The following is a 21,310-nucleotide window of genomic DNA, read 5'->3' on the forward strand; positions in this document are numbered from 1 at the left end:
GTAAAATATTACAATACTACAATCCTACAAAATTACTAAAATAAACAATATATAACGATACTAACTCAATTCATTCTGGTTTGCTTCGTTCTATTCCACTGCAATGTTAAAGAATTACATATATAGAGGATATTACATGGTTGCGCGGAGATATGAAATTTATCTTCGAGTGTTCAAATCTATATGAGATATCGGTTTTGAACACGAGAAGATAAATTTCATATCTCTAAGCAACCATGTAATATTCTGTTTATTATATAGACCAACTAATTACGATGTTTTTGGCGATTTTCCGAAGATTTCCGAGGATTTTCCGAAGATTTCCGAAGATTTTCAAAATGTTGTCTGAATGTCGTACGAATGTTTCCGAACATTTTCCGAAAAATTCCGAAGATTTCCGAAGCTAACCGAAGATTGCCGAGGAAGACCCGAAGATGTTTCGACTTAATATCGATAAACTTTGGCTCATTGAGCTATGAAACGTGGCAAACTGCGAGATGATTTGTCAAAATTATATCAACACATGTGTGGATACCATTGATATCCACACGTGTGGATACCATTTTTCTCGATTTGCTACCCCTCACTAAAGCGCTGCATTCTATATAATAAATACTAGTTATGCAACGCTTTCGAGTGGTATACTATGGAATATCCCACGAGTCACTTGTATTTTCTCGGTATAAACACGAGCCTTTAGGCGAGTGTGTATGCCAAGAAAATACAAGTGACAAGTGGGATATTCCATAGTATACCACGAGAAAGTGTTGTGTAACTATTTTATACCATGCCATAGAAAATACGCTTACTAAAATTCGTCGAGAATACAGTCGCAGCGCACTATGGGAAGGTTGGGTTGAATACCGTCGAATATACAACGGCTTTCCTGTATTCTGATTGGCTGTATTTTTTATGGCATGGTATAATATGTACTTATTGACTGAGTGGGAGGGCCGGACGGGAAAATATTTGGCTCGAGGTCAGGACGTACGGACCGAGCGCAGCGAGGTCCGTGCGTCCTGACCGAGAGCCAAATATTTTCCCGTCCGGCCCGACCTAACTCAGTCAATAAGCATTTTATCATATGACCACTGATTTTTGTTTGTTTGTTTTTCTTTCGTGGATACAGATCATATACAGACGCGGCGGCCCGTTTCGCGCGCATTTTGAAAAGCCAATGGTAGCTCGTAATTTGTTTGGGAAGCCAGTAAAGTGCATTTGACTTGCGATGTGCATACAAAGTTTTTGAACTTCTGTTAAGTTGTCAACCAAATCTTCTAGTTTTACTAGTTTTAGCTCCATTCCAAGAAGATTTAAATCCGACTAAATTCCTCGTACATGATTGCAGTTAGTAGAAATTTCAAACGAAACGTTTATGAAGGACTACAACAAAGAATTTGCACAACGTTTCGGCTAGTCGTGCTCGTCTCTCAGCGAAGACTGAATTTATCCTGTCACAACTTAGCGACGTTTCTTCTGAGCCGAAATTCACAATTGGTTTGAACGAGAAGATTAATCAATTTTCCACCAAGAAGGATTTTGGATGTTAAAACAGCATTAGATCTTAATTTATGAAACTACATAAAGACTTGGAAAGGGGTTGTACTGGCTTCAAGTTGTTTTGTTTACCACGGATCGTAGGATTTATGAACGTCTGCTGTTGCTGCTTAGTCCTTGAATTCGTTAGTTCCTCGACGATGTCGAGCTCTGCATTACAATTTGTGCTTAAAATGCTTCGTGAAAACAAGCAGGAAACTGTGTCATTATCAGGTTAGTCGTAAACATGAACTCGCATTTTGCTTGTTGTGATTACGCAGTAGAAAGAGAATTTTGAGTTTACTTCGCATTTGCATTTTTCTTCAACGTTTATCATGACTTCAAACCAGGATACGCCGTCTTTCAGGTCTTTGTCCGATTATGTTGTTTTTTTTTTTTTACGGCTTTTATTTCGATTTTATTGTTGTTGTCAGGTGTATTTCTTCCTCATTTGCCAAGTTTAATTTAAACATGCCTTCAAACTACAGCGCTTTCTAGATAGTAAAGTTTTAATAAATTAAACATGTTGGACATTCTTTGCTTTTTAAAAAATCTTAACTATCGTTTATCTGAATTCAAAGCTGTGGAATCAACTGATTCCAATTCCGGCATCTCGCGGCAGTAGCGGGGCCGTACGCTTTTCTAGTAGGGCCGTACGTGTTTTTCCGGCCCTGCTAGAGCGAGGCGTACGGCCCTCATACGGGACTTTTTTTCATATGGTTTTCCAAGGAAATTGCGCGCGGGTCCGTCCGGGTCATATGATAAAACTGCTTACCACACCTGTAGATTACGAGATACATACATAAACGTTATTTATATGTGGTATCAATTCAAGTAATTCAAAAAATATACTTTCAGTACCTTACAAATAACATTTTTGAAGCTGAACATTTTTTTTTTTTGTAGTAAGTGTTGTTTTTTATTTAATTACTTATTGAGGGCTTCCTCGTCGCTTACATCAGTCTGGTATGGCTCACTTGGCAAGGGACGATTGAATTCTTTCTTGGTCTTGGCGCCGCAGTCATCATAGCAATCTTTTAACTGCTTAGCACAGGAATTGGCACATGCTTGGTCAGCCCAGGACCAGACGCAAAACGTGGCTACATCATGGCAGTCATTGTCACAGCTCGGTCTAGAGTTGGAGTACGCAGTTTGTGAAAGGACGACAATCAGAGCAATGAAAACTGACTTTAAAGTTCGCCATCTGCAAATAGAACGTGCATGGATCAGTTTGAATTACAAGTTTCCAACATTGAACGATTCGCTTAACATAATACTTCTAACTATTTACCAAGAAAGGAAAGTTGAATGAAGAATATTTCACGAGCTGCCGAAAAGCTTCTTTAGTGTGGGACACAAAGAGTAGCTTAGGACGAATACCTTGCCAAACCAGTCTTTTAAACGGTGGCGCAAGTTCTATTTCGAACAATACGGTCCACCTTACAATGTGAGGAAGAAAATTATGCATCTTTTTTTTAACAAGACGGTCCGCCTTACTATACAATGCAATGGTATTATTTTCCATATAATACGCAGGAAGGACGGAAGGAAAGCCTTCTTAAGTGTGGTACACAAAGAATAGTTTGCTTAACTAGGAAGAATACCTTGCCAAAACAGGCTTTGAACGGTGGCGCGAGGTGTGAGGAAGAAAATATTGCATCTATTTCGAACAAGATGGTCCGCGTTTACTATACACCTGCTGTACAATGCTATGAATTTTCCATGTGTATAACGCAGGAAGGACGGAAGGAATGCCTTCTGTAGTGTAAGACAAAAAGAATAGGTAGCTTGGGAAGAATACCTTGCCAAAACAGGCTTTAAAAGGGGTCTGCCACGGATTTTAACAGACTTTTGAATAGCCAAACTATATATTTGAGCCATAGGAAACCTAAAAATAATGGTCCATTCTTATTAACAATTGCTTTGTTAGAGCACTGAAACTGTTAACAAGCGCCTTTCTCTGCGGATTGATAGGATGGAAATGGATTACAACTTGAAGAATTAAAGCTTAAATTTTGTTTCCGCGTGTCTTAAAAAATCGATATTTATAGCTGTGGTTTGTTTTCTCTCCGCAAATATTATAAAGGTTAAAGGTATTTTCCTTTAGATGTATGTGCCTTTTTCAGAACAGCGTGACCAAAAATCTGCAAAATCCCCGTAATGTAGCTCCTCCGGTGGCGAGATGTATAAGGAAGGAAGGAACTGTACGACATCTATTTCGAACATGCAAGACGGTCCGCCCTTACTATACAAACTATGAATTTTCAATATATTAGGCAGGAATGACGAAAGGAAATCTAGCTTCTGTGACACTCTGCTGCAAAAAAAAGAATATAAAAATAGTTAAAAAGTTACAAAAAAATGTTTAAAATCTTAGACTAATAAAAAAATGTTGCTTAAAAGTTATAAAAATGTTTTTTTTTTAAAAGGAAAGTTTTAAGTTTATGTTTAAAAAGAGACACTGAGGAGCTGTTCTTAATGTCAGAAGGTAGAGTATTCCAGAGTTTAGGAGCTGCCACGGAGAAAGATCTGGCGCCATATGTTTTTAAATTGAAATGTGGAATAGAAAGAAGGTCTTTTGAAGATGAGCGTAGCTGACGAGGTGGAGTGTAAGGCGTAAGGAGTTTAGGTGGAGTTTGCGCAAAATAAGAACGTTCATCGGAACGAAATTCAACTTTTATGAAACACTTTTACTGCATGACCTGCATGCATATTTTTTTTAATTGGAGGCTCTATGAACCAGCTCGTGGCAGCCAATGTAAGAACCCGTTTAAGCGATCTAGCCCTTTAATATTCTTCTCCTGGCAAAACGGACAAAGAAGGATCAATTCCGGAAAATACTGATGACAAAGGATTCCACAACAAAAAAATCCGGCGCTAAAAAAGCTCTGGGGAAACATCCGACAGCTTTTCTGACACGTGTTCCACGTGGTATCGCACGAACAGGGCCACTCAAAAAGCAAAACGCTTCTTCATTACTATTTTCAATGACAAGACGAACAAACGACTTCGTTTCTTCATCCACCTTCACAGAAAGAACACTTGTTATCAAACAAACTAGTAGCAACGATATCGAGAAGCAAATTTTCGTGATGTTTACCGAAGAAGCCATCTTGATTTGTGAAACTCACTCCAGTTTCCAGGCCCCCTTGCCGCTCTGCAGTCTCTTCCCCAGAGCGCATTGCGAGCCCGGTCACCATCAATTTATTTCCGGTTCCAAACTATCCAGCGATCCAGCCATCTATCGCTCCAGGCCTATCGATCTATCGATAGGCAGCGACCCATCGATGCATCGATCCATGTTTCCATCGATTCAACGACCTATCGATCCATCGATCCAGCGATCTAACGATCGACCTATCGATCTATCAATCCATCGACTCAGCGATTCATCGATCTATAGATCCATCGATCTTGCAATCCAAAAATCGATTTAGGGATCAAGCGATCTATCGAACTATCTACCTAACACTCTTTTTGTAAGGTATTTAATTTTGGTGACGTCAGTTGTGAGGTTTTTACACCGAGGTAAAGCCGCTTTTTTGAAAGTTCTCCATTTTACCTTGCTTTATAAGAATCCGGTATTGAATGAGTTACTCAAGCACATACCATTGAAAATGGTTGGCATTTTTAAAGAGACACTGTCACGGAGATTTTAATGCTTTTTGGTAAAAAAAAACTAAAATTGGCGAAGAGGTCTTCTCGTACATGAAGTGCACCTAGTACATCAAGATGAGGATGTGAAGTAAATTGTTGTTGTAAAAGGAAGAAGGGAGCCATAATAATTTTTAGGTGTTTTTCAGTCCACAAGGACAAAACTTAAAAAAGTCAGGCTGACTTTTTCAAGTTCAGATCTAAAGTTCCTGATGGCATCACAATAATATCACTTGTTTTTCGCTTTAGTACACTTGCATGGTGTTTTTTTTTACAAAATTGGACTACTATTCGTGGTTTCCATATGTCTTTAGGCTCTTCAGTTTTTAAGTGAAACTGGCAACAGTGCCTCTTTAATGTGTTTATCCGTTCTTTTGTTCGTTTGTTTGACGCGCACAAGTTGTTGAGGGGCCGAGGGGTTACCTTTTCTAACCCGTGCGTATCGTTAAGTGCGTGAGTGCATGGCTTGAATTAACATAACACATTACGAAAAGACAACTTAAAAAACGAAACAGCTGGAAGAAGCTTTACAGTGCGACGCGCCTTACCGTGGCCACCCAACAAACATTTTTACAAGTGTCATCTTGCAATATTTTGCGTTTTTTTCACTGCGTCTTGTCGATAAGTATACATGATGTAACAAGTTTCTATTTGATCGTATTTAACTTTGCAAGGAGGCGTGTTCGTGAAACAAATAATAATATTACGAAGAAGCCTTTATTTAAATAGGGGTTACTTCGTCAGCTTCGTCAGCTAAAAATTAAAAAGTCGCTAAGGGTCTTACAATGTACCTAAAATGGAAGTTAAAAAGATTAAAATATATAAGAGATACTAAGATATTACCTAAAACTATGTTACATTTGTATAAAATCGAAAAATTTAAAAATTACATATTATTTTGATAAGAGTTATAAATTTGGCAACCGGAGTAATAAAAATATTTTTTCGCGGCTTCTGTCCGTACTTTAGGCAAATGCAATAAATCAGCCTGCCTTGTTTGTCTTAGTGCCACACTTGTAAAAAAGTTTGCTAGGTGGCCACTTTAAGGCGCGTCGCACTGTAAATGGTCATTCATTTATGTTACCCAAACAATCTGTTAAAATTGAAAAGGGAATATGTTCGTTTAAATACATTTCGCATGGGCGTCCAGCTAAGGAAAATGGAAGTCTTCCATTCAGCGGAGGACGAACTTGAGTATGAGGGTAAATAAAAGTCCATGCACGTGCCGCATAGATAAGACGTGGTTGAATGCAGTAATTGATGTTTAACTAAGGCAAAAAGCATTTTCTTGTATAAATAAAATGTTTAAGTTGCGTTTCTGGGCAGCTGGTTGCCACTGTCAGCTAGGAAATGGGGCTTGTTTGCATAAATTAATTTCAGCAGATTATAAAAAGAGACTACAGTCCGTGAAAGGCACTTCTTGTTACAACAAAGTTGTGGAGTGAAATTTTTCTTCTTGATCAAACTGGAAAAACGGTAGGTTTTAAAAAGTAATATTTGTTTTCAGCTTTTGTGAGTAAATGTTTATAGGTAATTGGAAATGAGGAAACTGAAGTTTTGGAATACTGGTTTCTAGCACACGATTTGGCAAAGTTATTTGATCTTTTATTCGACAACTATCTGTCAGTTTCTAACAACAACAAAAAGGAGCATCAGCTTAAACACACCTGAAAAATGTTAAGTTCCTTGTGGTCTTTCTATATGTTGGCGAATCTTGCACCCAGTACTGAATGTACTAACTAATACTAGCAACACGTATTTCTTGATTAAACGCCCCAGAATTTTTTTTGTAAACTTGACCAAGTGGACCCGGCGATACATTATTTTTGAAGACATGTATATTTCCATTAAAATTCCTCACAAAAATGCTTGAGGGGATTAATAACAACTCTACCTTGGAAAGCCGACAACTAATCGAGAAAATACGGTATGACAAAAAATGTTCATGTTGAATTTCTATATTGCAGACAACAAAATGGAAGACTTTTATCGCATTAAAATTTCGTTGTTACTCTAAACCATCTTCGGACTATAGTACAAAGAGCGCGAATGTTAAAAAATAGGTTGGTCATTAAACAACTATTATAAGAAGGAAAAACCAAACAAAGAAGCATTACTCAAGAGAAAAACATAGTTCTCTGCTAGATTTCCAACTATCTCTGAGCACACATTTGTGTGCGCTATGTAGATCGGAAAATGGTAAAGTTAAAGTCTTGAGCGCCCGACTTCTAAGATGGTAGGAAATCTGGGAATCGTTGTCTGAATCTTTCAAGCGCGTTAGAAAGTAGAAATTTTAAACCATAGGATTTTTTTTTCAAGAAACAAACTTCTCCGGCTATTTACCTTACCAAACTCATATAAGTGCAACAACTTGACGGCCAGGCGTTCTCAGCGATATTTTTAAAACAAAGGTAAAAGCATAACCGTGTATTTTGAACCATCAAAAATGAATTACTAAAAGTTAACTTAACTGAAAAAGTCAATAGAAAATATGCGCGTGTCATATAATAAGCTCACGCTGAGCTCCTTTGAGATTTTGGCTCACATCACGGTATGCAGCTTCTAGGCTTCCTTGAAGGTCCGCTTCAAATTTAGAATAACTGCTTTCATTGCAAAAGGGCCCACTGCCCATCATTACATCCAGGGGTATCCTTATCTCCCTTCCAAACATTAGCTCAAAAAGTGTATGTTTCGCGGAGGAGTGGACACAACTTCTGAAGGCCATCATGCAGTAATCTAGTTGTTCATCCCAGCCCTTTGGATCATCTTCAACTCTGGCTTTCGCGAGCATGCTTTGAAGTGTTTTATGCATATTCTCAACTGTCTGGCTCTTTAAAGTCATTTCGTCTTATTTTAACTTCTTTTGTATGAAAGCTGCGGCTTACTTAAGTTACTAATAGATTAAAAAAGTCTTTCAATACAACTCGGGAATGTTTATCTAGCGTTATCTTGTACCTGAAATAACTGAATTATATAGATGGCACAAGATTTTTTTTTTTATTTTAGCCGCAGTTTATAAAAAAATCATGGCCTTTTGTCTGTATGCTTTTTCGCATAAATGCGCATTCTAGCGCACTTATTTATTTTAAGGACGATCGATTGCCCCTAAAAAGGACTGCGCGGGAGGCTAAAAACAACGCCACATTGAAATTGATTTATGGTGATTTAACTTGCGGCGCTCCCATGGAAGTCTATCGAAAATTAAACCGCCCTTGCGTAGCTAATCAGATTGGAAGTTTGCGTAATAGTCGGTCACTTGGTTGAGCTAATTCAAGTTAAAATAAGGTAAATAGACGTGTCAACATGAGGATATCCTCAATAAGTTGACGGATCAACGTCCTTGATCTCACTTCTGGACGTGAACTAAAGGCTCAAACTGACGAAACATGCTCAAATGTTCTAACAAGAATGTCAAAATTTTCAACAAAAACGTGAAAATTTAAAATTTGGGAAAGAAAACATGCTTGTAAAAATATGAGAAAGATATAATGTTCATCATGTCCGCCAGAGCGGAAAAGTTGCTGATGAAGACACTCGAAAATGAATGAAAAAGGATTCTAGTCTTAGATGTTTTGGTGTTTTTGGTTTGACTCCGCAAGTAAATTGAAGAGAATTGTTTGCAAATAGGCACCATGACCTGCTCTTCTTTAATTTAAATTCTTCTTCCTCTAAGCTGTAACCTGTAACCTCTCTTTGTTATAATCTTCCCTTGAAATTTGAAAGTATAAACCTTTTATCAGACTCGTTAAATCCTCGCCTTCCCACTCGACTTTCTTGGTGAAGCCAGTAATTCAAACTAATTGTCGCACCTTTATTTGCAGATGGCGAACTTTAAAGTTGCAGTTTTCATTGCTCTGATTGTTTTCCTGTCGCAAACTGCGTATTCCATCTCTGCACCGAACTGTGAAGATGATTGCTATGCTAAATCCTACTTTTGTCGCCTAGGCTGTTCAGACCAAACATGTGCCAATAGCTGTTCTGGGCAATTGGCCGCTTGTTATAAAAACTGCGGCCTCAAAGCCAAGAGAGAATCCAACCGTCCCTTTTCACGTGATGCAAGCGAGAAGAAAGGCTTCTATGACGGATTCCAAAAGTAACTTAATCGAAATACAACACAACTTGTAAAACACTTTCCTAGATTTAAAAAATGTAATAAACGTCATACAGGAAGCTCAAAGGTATAGACAGTTCTGAAGTCGTTGTAGCTATTTTAATTGCATAGCCGAGTAACAAACAACACACACCGAAGTCAAATCGTTCTCTCTACCATGTGCTTTTGATCCGATCCTTACACTATGTGTATCATGCAAAAAGTCTCCCATTACACTATCCCTTTTACTAGAAAGAAGGATTCTCCAGATTCACGATCATTCCGTGTACTTAAACAAAATAAAGTCAATCCGTTAATTAAGTCTCTTAACAAAGTTCTGAAACAGTTTGAGTACTCTCAATGTTCTCGCAATGTTCTAGGCTTCTTCAGCAATTTTGATTTCAGTTTCTTTATCCGCTTTTTGTTCTGCCTCTGTTCCAACATCTTTAAGCGGTCCTTTATCTGCTGTAAACTATTTAGAATCCATTTCCCATAACGATTTGGGGGTCTTCCTTATGCGTGCCGGTCTTTGTCCTTGTCGCTGTTCTTCTTCGACCTCGTCTTCATCTTCTCTGCTCTCTCCCCCATTATATTCCTGTTACAAGCTTGAGCATTCTCTGACTGTCGACCTCCCTCGGCAGCCGGTTTATATACTTCGTGGTCACTTCCAGCACTCTGTTCAATTTCTCTGTCTGAAGCAGAATCTGCAAGTAGGATGGGTCCCCGCTTGCCCTCTCGTCTGGCATATCAACAACCTGATTGTACCCTTCACTCCTAGCCACGGCCCACACAACCTCTTCCTCAGTCCTACTTACAGCATGAAAACATAACTTAACCGTGGTGTAAAGCTCAAATAAAGCTGGAATGAATTTGGAATTTATTCAGCTATACGCTGACTTTTCATTGTTTTTAAAGCTGACCTTTATCCCAGCTTTACACTCAGGTATAAAGGTAGATAAAGAGACTTCTTTACACCAACTTTAAATCTTATTACAAACGGTAGCGTAAAGGTTGGTTTAAACACCTCTAACAACATTTAATTAATGGTTTAAAGTTGGATAACTGACTTTACACCAGATTTAATAATAATAATAATAATAATAATAATAATAATAATAATAATAATATTTATATAGTGCCAATATCTTAAAGTTCAAAAGCGCTTTACAGAAGTAACGTTAAAAATATTAAAAACACTATTTAAAAAAATAAATATAAAAATAGTTAAAAGGTTACAAAAAAATGCTTAAGATCTTAGACTGATAAAAAATGTTGCTAAAAAGTCATAACAATGCTTTTTTAAAAAGGAAAGTTTTAAGTTTATGTTTAAAAAGGGACACTGAGGAGCTGTTCTTAACAGTCATTGACTGAGAAAACCAGGCAATTTTACAAAAAACCGAAAGATGGGGGTCGGCCAATTTGCTTCATACTAACACCATAAATAGGTTAGGTGGACTTATGAATAAATATACTAAACTTGGCTCCACAATCGTTTTTGTATAGGAGATATGAGGTCCACTATTTATCACCCCCATCAGGGCCTAGATTTACCAGTAAATTTGACCCAAATTTGAAAACCACTATAAACTACAAAATTAAACGAACGGAATTTTTATTTTCTGTGTGGCATAAACAGATATAGAACTACTTGTAAAAATCCAGAAATGTACAAAATAATTACAGGTAAGTCTACACCGTTCACGTTTTGAACACCTACTTTTTACATTTTCGAATGAGCAAGATTTTGCCCATTTTCGAGTTCCCGTAGAACACACAACTATAACTGCAGAAATCATTGGATACCACAGATAAGTGCTCTTACCTTTCCTCTATCATAAACAGCAATAATCTTTTTGGGCCATTGAAACAGCAAGATTTTAGAACACCTCAATGTAGTTCATGTAGGCGATATCGTCTTCAACAACACACGAAGCAACCAATGTGTTTTTAAACCACTCCTCGAGTCCACTTTGAGTTTTTCCGAGGTTAAATAAGTGCAATTGACTGAATTCCTTCCGAAATATATCTCAACCCGTCGATTATTCGTTAAACAGTGAAGAAAACGTGAAAAACACGAAAATAACAGAGCGACGCCATTTTGAATTTGACAACTCCCAGGGGCCTGGAATCCAGCTTTTCTCCAGGAGGGTAGGGTGGGTGACATTTTTATTGTAAATACCTTCAACAAGCGTTTCACAATGCAATACAATACAAAAATGTATTTTTTATTATTATTTTACGTTAACTTCCTTACGATAATGCTTGTAATAACAACAGTTGCATACCCAATAACCCCGCCGTACAAAACTGAAGAACAAACAAAGCTTATTACCGTAATTCCGCCCTTTTAGATTGCTTTCATGTAGTTAACTGCTCCTACATAAATACTTTGATCGATCTTTTCGTAGACTGCAGTCAAAGTAAATGAACAAGCATGAAGTAAGGGCAATCGACAATTATGCTACGTTTTTACCGGCGCAAATTTAATAATTAGAATTTAACTTTGACTGACTGAAGCTTAAGGTCATTGCCCTGAAATAGAACTAAACACAATTTTTTAACCAAACTTCGCCTACTGGTTTATTACTTTGAGGGAACTTAAATTTTGAAATAAAAAAGGGGGGTCACCAGATTCGTTTAGGAGCAGGAAGACCATGTATATTCCATATAATTCCTTTATAATTCCTCTGCGAGTACTGGCAAAGTACACTTTTTTAGCGATAATTTATTTTTTAAACACATGAATTGATCTGTTTTCATTTTACAAAAAAAAATTTGATCGCTACACCAAAACTATGAGAAAAAATTGATAGGTCACCACACTCGTTTAGGAAAAAGTGACAATTTACTTCTCTCGCGGACCAAGCCACATACAAAAAAGCCGCCATTTTGTTGATGTTCGCGCGCGCGCGCGCGCACTAAATACGCGTAAAATTCTGCGCAGTAAGGATGCGCAATGCAATACAGGGCAATGACCTTAAATAATTCTACAGTCAAAACGTGCTCTTTATCAGACCTAATCAAGCAATTTATATCGTATATATATCCCAAAAGGTTGGGACATTCCGTTCAGTATTAATTAAAATTAGTTTAGTTTGTTTAAATTGGTTTTCCACCTCAGCTCATCTGTTTATGAGTAAATCGCATAAAAATAAAGTATTGCAAGAAAAGTACCCCCCCCCCCCCCAAAAAAAAAAAAAATCATCACTTTTAATTTGCTTTGACTGCTTGATCTTTTATGTACACGATAAAAAGCACTGCCGTTCTGCTCCATTTTCAATTTTTCATGTTGTTGATATTAAACGCATGCGCTCGAAGAAGGTGGTCTTCGACCGTCCATTTTATTTACTGATCAGTAACGTTAGAGAAAGTCATTCCTTGGAACAACTGCAGGTTTTTACGAGATGTTCGATTGGTCTCACATAGGAGTCCTTTCGGGCAATGGACCCATCAATCTCTATTCCATAGAGGTCACAAAGTTCTTTTAACTATGCAATCTTAAACTTTGACTTTAACATGCCACGTTTAACTAGACCACAGATATCCTGACCTTTATATTCGATTGGATGTCGCAGGTCGACCTCTTCGTACACTGCTGTCTGCAATTCTTGCAGATGTTTCTCTGCCTCCCAGGCTTCAAGATCATTCTCATCGATATTTTCAGCTTCTTCAATTAGCGCGGTGGGTGCTTTATTCTGACGCTGCGCTGCTGCCAGTCTTGAGAAATAACTGCTTATTTGTTTGGCAGTTCGCCATTCTTCTGGAGCAAAGCGAAGTTTGCCATCACCGTCCCTTGCGATTCTCATTTCTTTTGCCACCTTTGTTGGATCTTCTTTGTTCCCTATATCAAATAAAACATATCGTAATGACATAGTACAAACACAGTCATTTACAGTGTGATAATAAGAAGGTCACGGTAGTATTGTAAAGTCGTCGGCCTTCAGTGAGTGTGAGCAGCTGACAAAACGTCAAAAAGCAATTGATCTTTCTTTCACTTGAAAACAAACTTTTAAATAGTGTTGAAAAGATAGGAAAAGCAGGATAATTAGGGGGTTTAGGAGCCGGTAAGGGATAATTCACCAAATTATTTTAGGCATTTAATAATTAGATAAGGTATTACAACATAATTTTGCGGGTAATGAAAATCAAAAAAATCAAATCAAAAAAAAAAAAAAAAAAAAAAAGAAGAAGAAAAAAAAAGTCTCGGTTATTTCATGGTTAATAAAAAAAACTGCCCCTTGACAAGAAATGTGCGAGGCGATTTGAACTACTCTATAAGTCATGGAACTTTCTTCCTTTTAAGCCCGGAATGAAGTAATCGCTTCAGCTACTCGAGATCGCTGCAAAGATCACTCGTTACTGTTAATTGCTAACTAGACATACCTAGTTGTGAACTTATTACCTGTTTCGACCCCTCTATTGAACTTTTCCACCAGAAACGTCTTAACGCCTTCGGTTGCTCTCTGACCCTTTCGTTGGGCTTTCAAAGCCCAACCCTGGAGTGGTTCTTTTGTTGTTGTTACGTGGGTACTTGCTCGTAGGTGCACTGCCTCTCTGGCGACGTGGGACGACTGTATTCCTGTGACCTTTTCTGCCCACTCTTTCCGTGCCAAGTCGTAAACAGTCTCCCTCTCAGTTACCCTTATATGCCGCCCAGTATCCATGTGTGCATAAAGATCCGCCTGTGTCTGAAATGTGGCCACGCAACCTTCCTCTTCGCACACAAAAATGTCTTGGAAACTGTTAGAAGGCTGCTTTTTTACCATAAGTCCTGGCTTTGACAATGGCGTTAGAGACGTAAGTGGCATGACAATACAGAGATCTGTCGGACCTTGGAGGGATAGACCCAATTCATCGTATAGAAACATCTGACCTTCCCCCACAGCATAAGCTTTCCAAGCCCTTATCCCGGAGACAAGAAACTCAAAACTGAACAGAGCGCTAATTCCTTTCCATTCCATCGTTTTAGCCGCCTTTGCTAAATCCACTTCAGCAACTGCGTTCCTACACCCACGTACACCACCGTACGATTCCAAAGCCTCTTTCATGTCAGCTGCTGTGACAACATCGTGCTTTTCGTTTACCCATCTTTGTATGTGACCTTTCATTGGCGCGATCTTTCTATCACATACGTCCTTCCCTGACTGTGGATCTGAGAAGTCATACCTTCGAATGCTGATGCCTGTCCTCTCTCCAATGGACTTTAGCGAAAGAAGCAGCGAGGCGTTATGGTAACATCCAGCATTGTCAGATTTTAGATAAGCCGTCTCTACATCAGGGTGCGCTTGTTTGACTGAAACAAGAAGGTGCTCTAGAATGGATGCCACGGAAAACCAATCCTGTGTGCAGCTGTCAAATATGTGCACAACTGTTTCCACGTTGTATTCGTTATCATCAGATTTGAGTATAACACAAGCAACATGCCAGCTCTTGCCTCGTTTTCCGTAAAAGTCACTCATTTGCTCTCTATATCGCTGGGGCAGATATTTCATTGCCCAGTCCATCGTTACGAGAACGCTTTTATCGTTGAGTGCACCAAGAGCGTCTTCCTTGGCTTGCTCTTGGTTAACAGTGCGAAGCATATGGGCTTTCCAACTACCGATTTCATGCACGGCATGAGCCATATCAAACTTGACTTGACTTTGCTGTAGGTCGGTAAGAGTCAGGTTTGGAGAATTGATCTTGTTTGTGATGTCAGATAAAACTTCATCTAGTTGACAGCATGAGATACAAGATGTATCATGAGTGTGATCACATTGATGGGCGAAGACGTCGTTTTGAGGATCGCTAAGACTGTACCTAGTGCAGTGGTCTGCACATCTTTCATCGGGTCCGACGTGGCTCTTAAAGTCCGTTTTGAGGTAGCGCTTGGCTTCTTTCAAGATACCCTTCGCCTCTTTTCCCCATATCGGGGAGGCACCACCTTCTTCAAGTGTGGTAACTACACTATGGAGAATTTCGAATGCTTGTGCCCCTTCCGTTAAGAAATAATCTAATCCCTGTAGCGACTTCTGCGTTGACGCAGCACACACTTCGATGATCCTATATAGTGTTCTTTCGCTGGCTGGCTCAAACACTGTTTCTTGACAATAAGCAATGTATTGCTTGATTATTCTTGAGGGAACCATTGTTCTTATCACATTTGGAATGGTGATTTTCTCACCAGAGTCAAGCTTCAGCACCTTAGTTCCGTACGCTACGTCCTGTAAAAAGTTTGGTCTTGCAATAAAATTGACGAAGTGGCTTGTTTTGGCTGGATCAAGGCGTGTCCTTTTAATAGGTACTGGTACCACTGGTTGACCTGGTCCTTTTTCAGTAGCATGGCTGCGGGCTTGATCTATTTGCCAATTACTTAGACCAGGAATCATCTCTCTGAGCTCCTTCTTTGAAAAATGCTTAGCAAACATCGACAGAATTTGCAATCGAGTTTGACGACTTTCCGCTTCATTATATACCCCCAGCAAAATTGACAGTTCGACTTTGCTTACTTCTTTTCTGTCGTCATATTTGCCGTTTTCTTCCCGGTCTGAAGAATACTTCAGTGCATCAAATACTTTCTCTTCTTGATCTGGTGCAATGGTTGTCAAAACAGCACTGAGAACTTGTCGGACTTTCCGCAAATAGTAGGCTTTTTGTGTACTTGATATACTTTCCCAATTCGAATTGAGTGTCGATGCTATCGGACTAACCCTTCCATCTGATATATTTCCTACTGCTTCATTTAAGACTGCGCGTCTTTCATGCTGACGCTGTTCTTCATCGATCCAAAAACTGACATCTTCATCGTCTCCTTCATTGTCGGCAACAGTACTGTCCAATGTGTATTCAAACTCGGAGGGGTTAGGAAATGACAAGTTAATGTTCTCTTCAAAGTCCAAATCATTTGAGTCGAACACACTATATACCTTTACCGGAGTCTCGTCTTTCTTCACTGTACTGCCTTCATTTCTAGCGTTCTCTTCTTTACCATGGATAGACACGAATAAAAAAATGTAATATTCAATAGAAAGTATAAACAGTGTGCGCGGCGCGCGTTACTAGAAAACGTTTTATACGGGGAGGCACCACGCCCTGAAATCCAACCCCTTACCCTAGCGGGGAGCAAGGGTGGCGCAGTGGTGAGAGCACTCGCCTCCCACCAATGTGGCCCGGGTTCGATTCCGGCCCGGTACCATATGTGGGTTGAGTTTGTTGTTGGTTCTCGTCCTTGCTCCGAGGGTTTTTCTCCGGGTTCTCCGGTTTTCCTCCCTTCACAAAAACCAACACTTCCAAATTCCAATTCGATCTGGAATCAGTGGGATCAAGAAGAGCCACCTAGTGAAAGATCCCACTGTAAATTCCCATTTTTTTTTTATTTTTTATTTTATTTATATAACATTTTGAAAGGAAAGGCACCTCTTTCGTAAACCTTTTTATTGAAAAAATGTACCCGTTCTATATACCTACATGACATGACATATAATTAAAACAGGGAGTTTTCGTGTCATTTTCATATAGCGCATAGTAAATACAGCCAGTTGCGTATGTTCGAAATATTTTATAAAAGGCAAATTTTAATGCCTAAACGTCAGATTTCCCTACCCTTTCAGACTTTTCAGGCGGAGTCTCGCCGTATAGGTCTTAACAGGAAGTACCCCCATTCCCCCGGGGACTGAACGCTCGATTTTATTCTTTTCCTTATTTAGTCTTCAAAGTCTAAATCAGTTGATATGAAACTTCTATACTAAACTACAAAACTAGAAAACGTTTTATACGGGGAGGCACCGCGCCCTGAAATCCAACCTCTTACCCTTTTATATACCGTTTTGAAAGAAAAGGCACCTCTTTCGTAAACCTTTTATTGAAAAATGTACCCGTTCTATATACCTACATGACATGACATATAATAAAAACCGGGAGTTTTCGTGTCATTTTCATACAGCGCTTAGTAAATTAAAATGATACAGCCAGTTGCGTCAGTTCGAAATATTTTATAAAAGTCAAATTTTAATGCCTTAACGTCAGATTTCCCTACCCTTTCAGACCTTCGGGCGGAGCCTCGCCGTATAGGTCTTAACAGGAAGTACCCCCATTCCCCCGGGGACAAGACGCTCGATTTAATTCATTTCCTTATTTACTCTTTAAAGTCTTAATCAGTAGAGATGAAACTACCATTAACCTTTATTGAAAACTCATTCTTCCTTAGAGCACTGCCTTCATTTTCATCGTTCTCCACTTTACCCTGAAAGAAACGAATAGCAATGTAATATTCAGATTATTTTAACTATTTACGCGTGCAGTTCGGCATCGAATGCACTCTTATCCATAAATACTCTGCTGTTTTTTGCAAGTGAAGAATTATAAAGGATTAGGTGTGAAAGGCGTGGCATTTTCGATCGCCAGCAACTAAAATATTAGTAGTGTAAGAGTCATTGTCGACGAGACCTCCCAAACAACTCTAGATGTTACTTACCAAGCTTAAGAAAAAATGTAAGACATGCGCACATTGACACAGCATTTTTTGCTTCTGTTGGCGAAGAAGAAACCTGGAGGCTTGTGTTACTAAAAGGGGAATAATTACCCACTCCTCTAATCTGACTGAGGGAGGGAAGCAGCAAAACCCACCCTGACCACAAATTAATTCAGTTAAAGGCTAAGTGGATAGCCGAGGAGCTTCGCTTTTATGTTTGGCAAAATCTATTTATATTGCCGAGTGCTATCAAACTTTATATATTATTCAGGGGAATTAGCGATGTCATTTTAATTCAAAATATTCACCTTGGTCTCTTCATCACTTTTTGAATGGCCTTTTCGGCATGTGTTACATAGGGCTGAAACAAGAAAGATGTAAAGGTATTGATAAGGTTTTCTGAAAAACACGACGGCAAGCTAAACGTGTTGGTTTCAATTGGAATGCTACACTTTCCACACTGTAATTAGCAAAGATTTTCAAACTGATAAACAGCTAAATATGGAAACATACTAAAAGAATGAAATAATTAGCACGAATATAATAATAGTATTCATTATTTCTCTTGTGAATCTTTCATGAAAAATCCAACATGTGAAAAGCTGTACTAAGGCTGCATTCATTATGTATCCTACAGGGGGGGGCAGAGGATTTTAGGGGGGGTTCTCAAATTTTTAGAGCAAAAAAAGGGGGGATATGAAAATTGTTAAATATCTACTGGGGGGATGCTTATTTTTTGTAAGATTCTGTCTAGCTTCTGTCTAGCTAGTGAAAAAAAAAAAAAGATAAATACAGCAGCTTAATTCTTTCAAGGATTGTAAGCAACAAGGGTACCTCTATTATTATGAGAGACTATAGTAGCTATTTGAAGTTTTCAAGTAGTGTGCCTGGCCTGTAGATGTAATGTTTCGATACAGCATAGAAAGTAAAACATCAAAAATGGAAACATTTAATGCAACCTCAGTCTAAGCAGTGTAACTTTATTGAATCAATGAATGCAAAAGAAAACAATGTAATTCAGTGCACAGTTTTATGAAATTGAACAACAAATGTGCACTTAAATGTTCAATGAAAGGATATGAACAATATGACTGAAAAACTATCACGTCCACGTTTGAAAATATGAACAAGCTATACGTCGAAGAACTTAACAAATATTTAGACCGTCATAAACTTTCTCTCCTTGGGAAGAAAAATTATAAGATAAGGAGAATAATGGCACATGTCGCACTTGAGAGGAATGATGCTGAACGCCGGAAAATTAGGATGAAGAGGATGGCAACAGCAGAGATGAATCCGTGGATGAGTGTGATAGTGAGAGTGATGATGATGATGAGGTTGATGCTTTTGTCGACGAGAGTGACAGTCAATACTCCTGGTAGTACTCATACACGAGCTGGCAGGCTATCTATACCTAATTTGTGCTACTTAGACTGGCTGGCATAGGTATGACATAAACTGTCAAAACTCTCTCGATGTTGTTATTAAACATGTCTCTTGAAATCTCAAACATATATACCTTATTATAGGAAATTAACGATACTTGTTATTAAGGCGAATTTCAAAAATTTGAATTAATTTTATTGATGTTAACTTTTTTACTATAAGGATTTAACCAGAACCTTTCTTGAATTTGCGTTAATTTTATTGTAACGCGTAAATTTTGTTCGCGTTGTTAAAATGCTTCGTTATATTCCTATAATAAGGTAGTGTACTATTATACAGATATTTATTTTGTATTTCTTGTGAGGGAGGAGGGGGGGTATTCATTTTTCGGCTGATTGCATGGGGGGATTATGAAAATTTGTATGGACCTTGGGGGGGATATAAAAAAACGAGCCGCTGAAAAAAAAAATCCTCTGCCCCCCCCTGTAGCATACATAATGAATGCAGCCTAAATAATAATTTTATTGTACTGTTGTACTTACCGGAACCGATTGGCACTGAAACATGATACACCTCATAGATTTCCTCTGACACCTGCTTGTTTACCCGACGAGGATTTTTCAATTTTTTCGCTTCGCCTCTATGAGATGGGTAACAGCAACTGGATGACAACTTTTGGTAATGTGTTGTCAGTTCGTATCGGTGCTTTGGACACACGGTAATCCTTCCTCTCTCTTCCTTTGACAGGGAATGTAATCCAGCGCGATTGAGAATAACTTCACTCTCTGTGATCTGTGTACCAACACCACGGCTTCCACTGACACCCAATTTAGTTAGATATTCGGTTAAATCCTTGCTACATGCTTCTAAAGGAATTACATGAAGCTCGGTTGGAGCGTATGGTGTTGCACCGCACACACTGTTTTCATTTGAGAATGAGCAACTCATTTTCCATCGTACATTATATTTCAAGCCGGCTATGTAGATAACATCGCAAAACCTGGTGCCTGTATGACTCGTTGATATATGCATAAAAAAAATGTACACGCTATATATAAAGGCCGAAACAGTACTGTCTGCAGTTAAATATAAATATATATATTTATTTAACCGGCTTTATCAATATAAAATAAGTAGCTGTAAAAAAATATAATTGGCACTGGAGAATCTGCAGAGCAGAGGGATGGAGTGATGGACAGAAAAAAAACAAAAAACAAAAAGGCAACATATACTTTATTCAAACTCGTTCGTAATTTTATTATTTTATTAAAATATATTTTTTAATTGCTGTCATAGTATAAAACTAAATAAACAAGCTACTACCTTTGTAAATAGCATAAACATTGATTCGGCCCAATGCTAGCCCCTCTAACCCACCTGTGATACACCTGTTGAAACAATCACCCACCCTACCCTCCTTGGGAAAAGCTGAATTCCAGGCCCCTGCGAGTTGTCAAATTCAAAATGGCGTCGCTCTGTTATTTTCGTGTTTTCCACGTTTTCTTCACTGTTTAATGAATTATCGACGGGTTGAGATATATTTCGGAAGAAATTCAGTCAATTGCATTTATTTAACCTCGGAAAAACTCAAAGTGGACTCGAGGAGTGGTTTAAAAACACATTGGTTGCTTCGTGTGTTGTTGAAGACGATATCGCCTACATGAACTACATTGAGGTGCTCTAAAATCTTGCTGTTTCAATGGCCCAAAAAGATTATTGCTGTTTATGATAGAGGAAAGGTAAGAGCACTTATCTGTGGTATTCAATGATTTCTGAAGTTATAGTTGTGTGTTCTACGGGAACTCGAAAATGGGCAAAATCTTGCTCATTCGAAAATGTAAAAAGTAGGTGTTCAAAACGTGAACGGTGTAGACTTACCTGTGCTTATTTCGTACATTTCTGGATTTTTACAAGTAGTTCTATATCTGTTTATGCCACACAGAAAATAAAAATTCCGTTCGTTTAATTTTGTAGTTTATAGTGGTTTTCAAATTTGGGTCAAATTTACTGGTAAATCTAGGCCCTGATGGGGGTGATAAATAGTGGACCTCATATCTCCTATACAAAAACGATTGAGGAGCCAAGTTTAGTATATGTATTCATAAATCCACCTAACCTATTTATGGTGTTAGTAAGAAGCAAATCGGCCGACCCCCATCTTTGACTGCCTGCCTGGATTTCTCAGTCAGTGACTG

At 38.5% G+C, this 21,310-nt stretch overlaps 1 protein-coding gene across 1 annotated transcript in view; it reads left to right on the plus strand.

The window, feature by feature from the left end:
* The first annotated feature begins 19,762 nt into the window (after window positions 1-19,762).
* LOC144654978 (uncharacterized) overlaps window positions 19,763-21,310 on the plus strand; it is an 18,074-nt gene continuing 16,526 nt past the window's right edge. The window contains exons 1-2 of the mRNA XM_078515206.1: window positions 19,763-19,833; window positions 20,848-20,854. Coding sequence (XP_078371332.1) covers window positions 19,763-19,833; window positions 20,848-20,854 — 78 coding nt within the window. The remainder of the gene's footprint in view (window positions 19,834-20,847; window positions 20,855-21,310) is intronic.

The sequence above is a fragment of the Oculina patagonica genome, chromosome 5, assembly GCF_052425735.1.
Source record: "Oculina patagonica isolate OP01 chromosome 5, crgOcupat, whole genome shotgun sequence".
NCBI lineage: Eukaryota > Metazoa > Cnidaria > Anthozoa > Scleractinia > Oculinidae > Oculina > Oculina patagonica.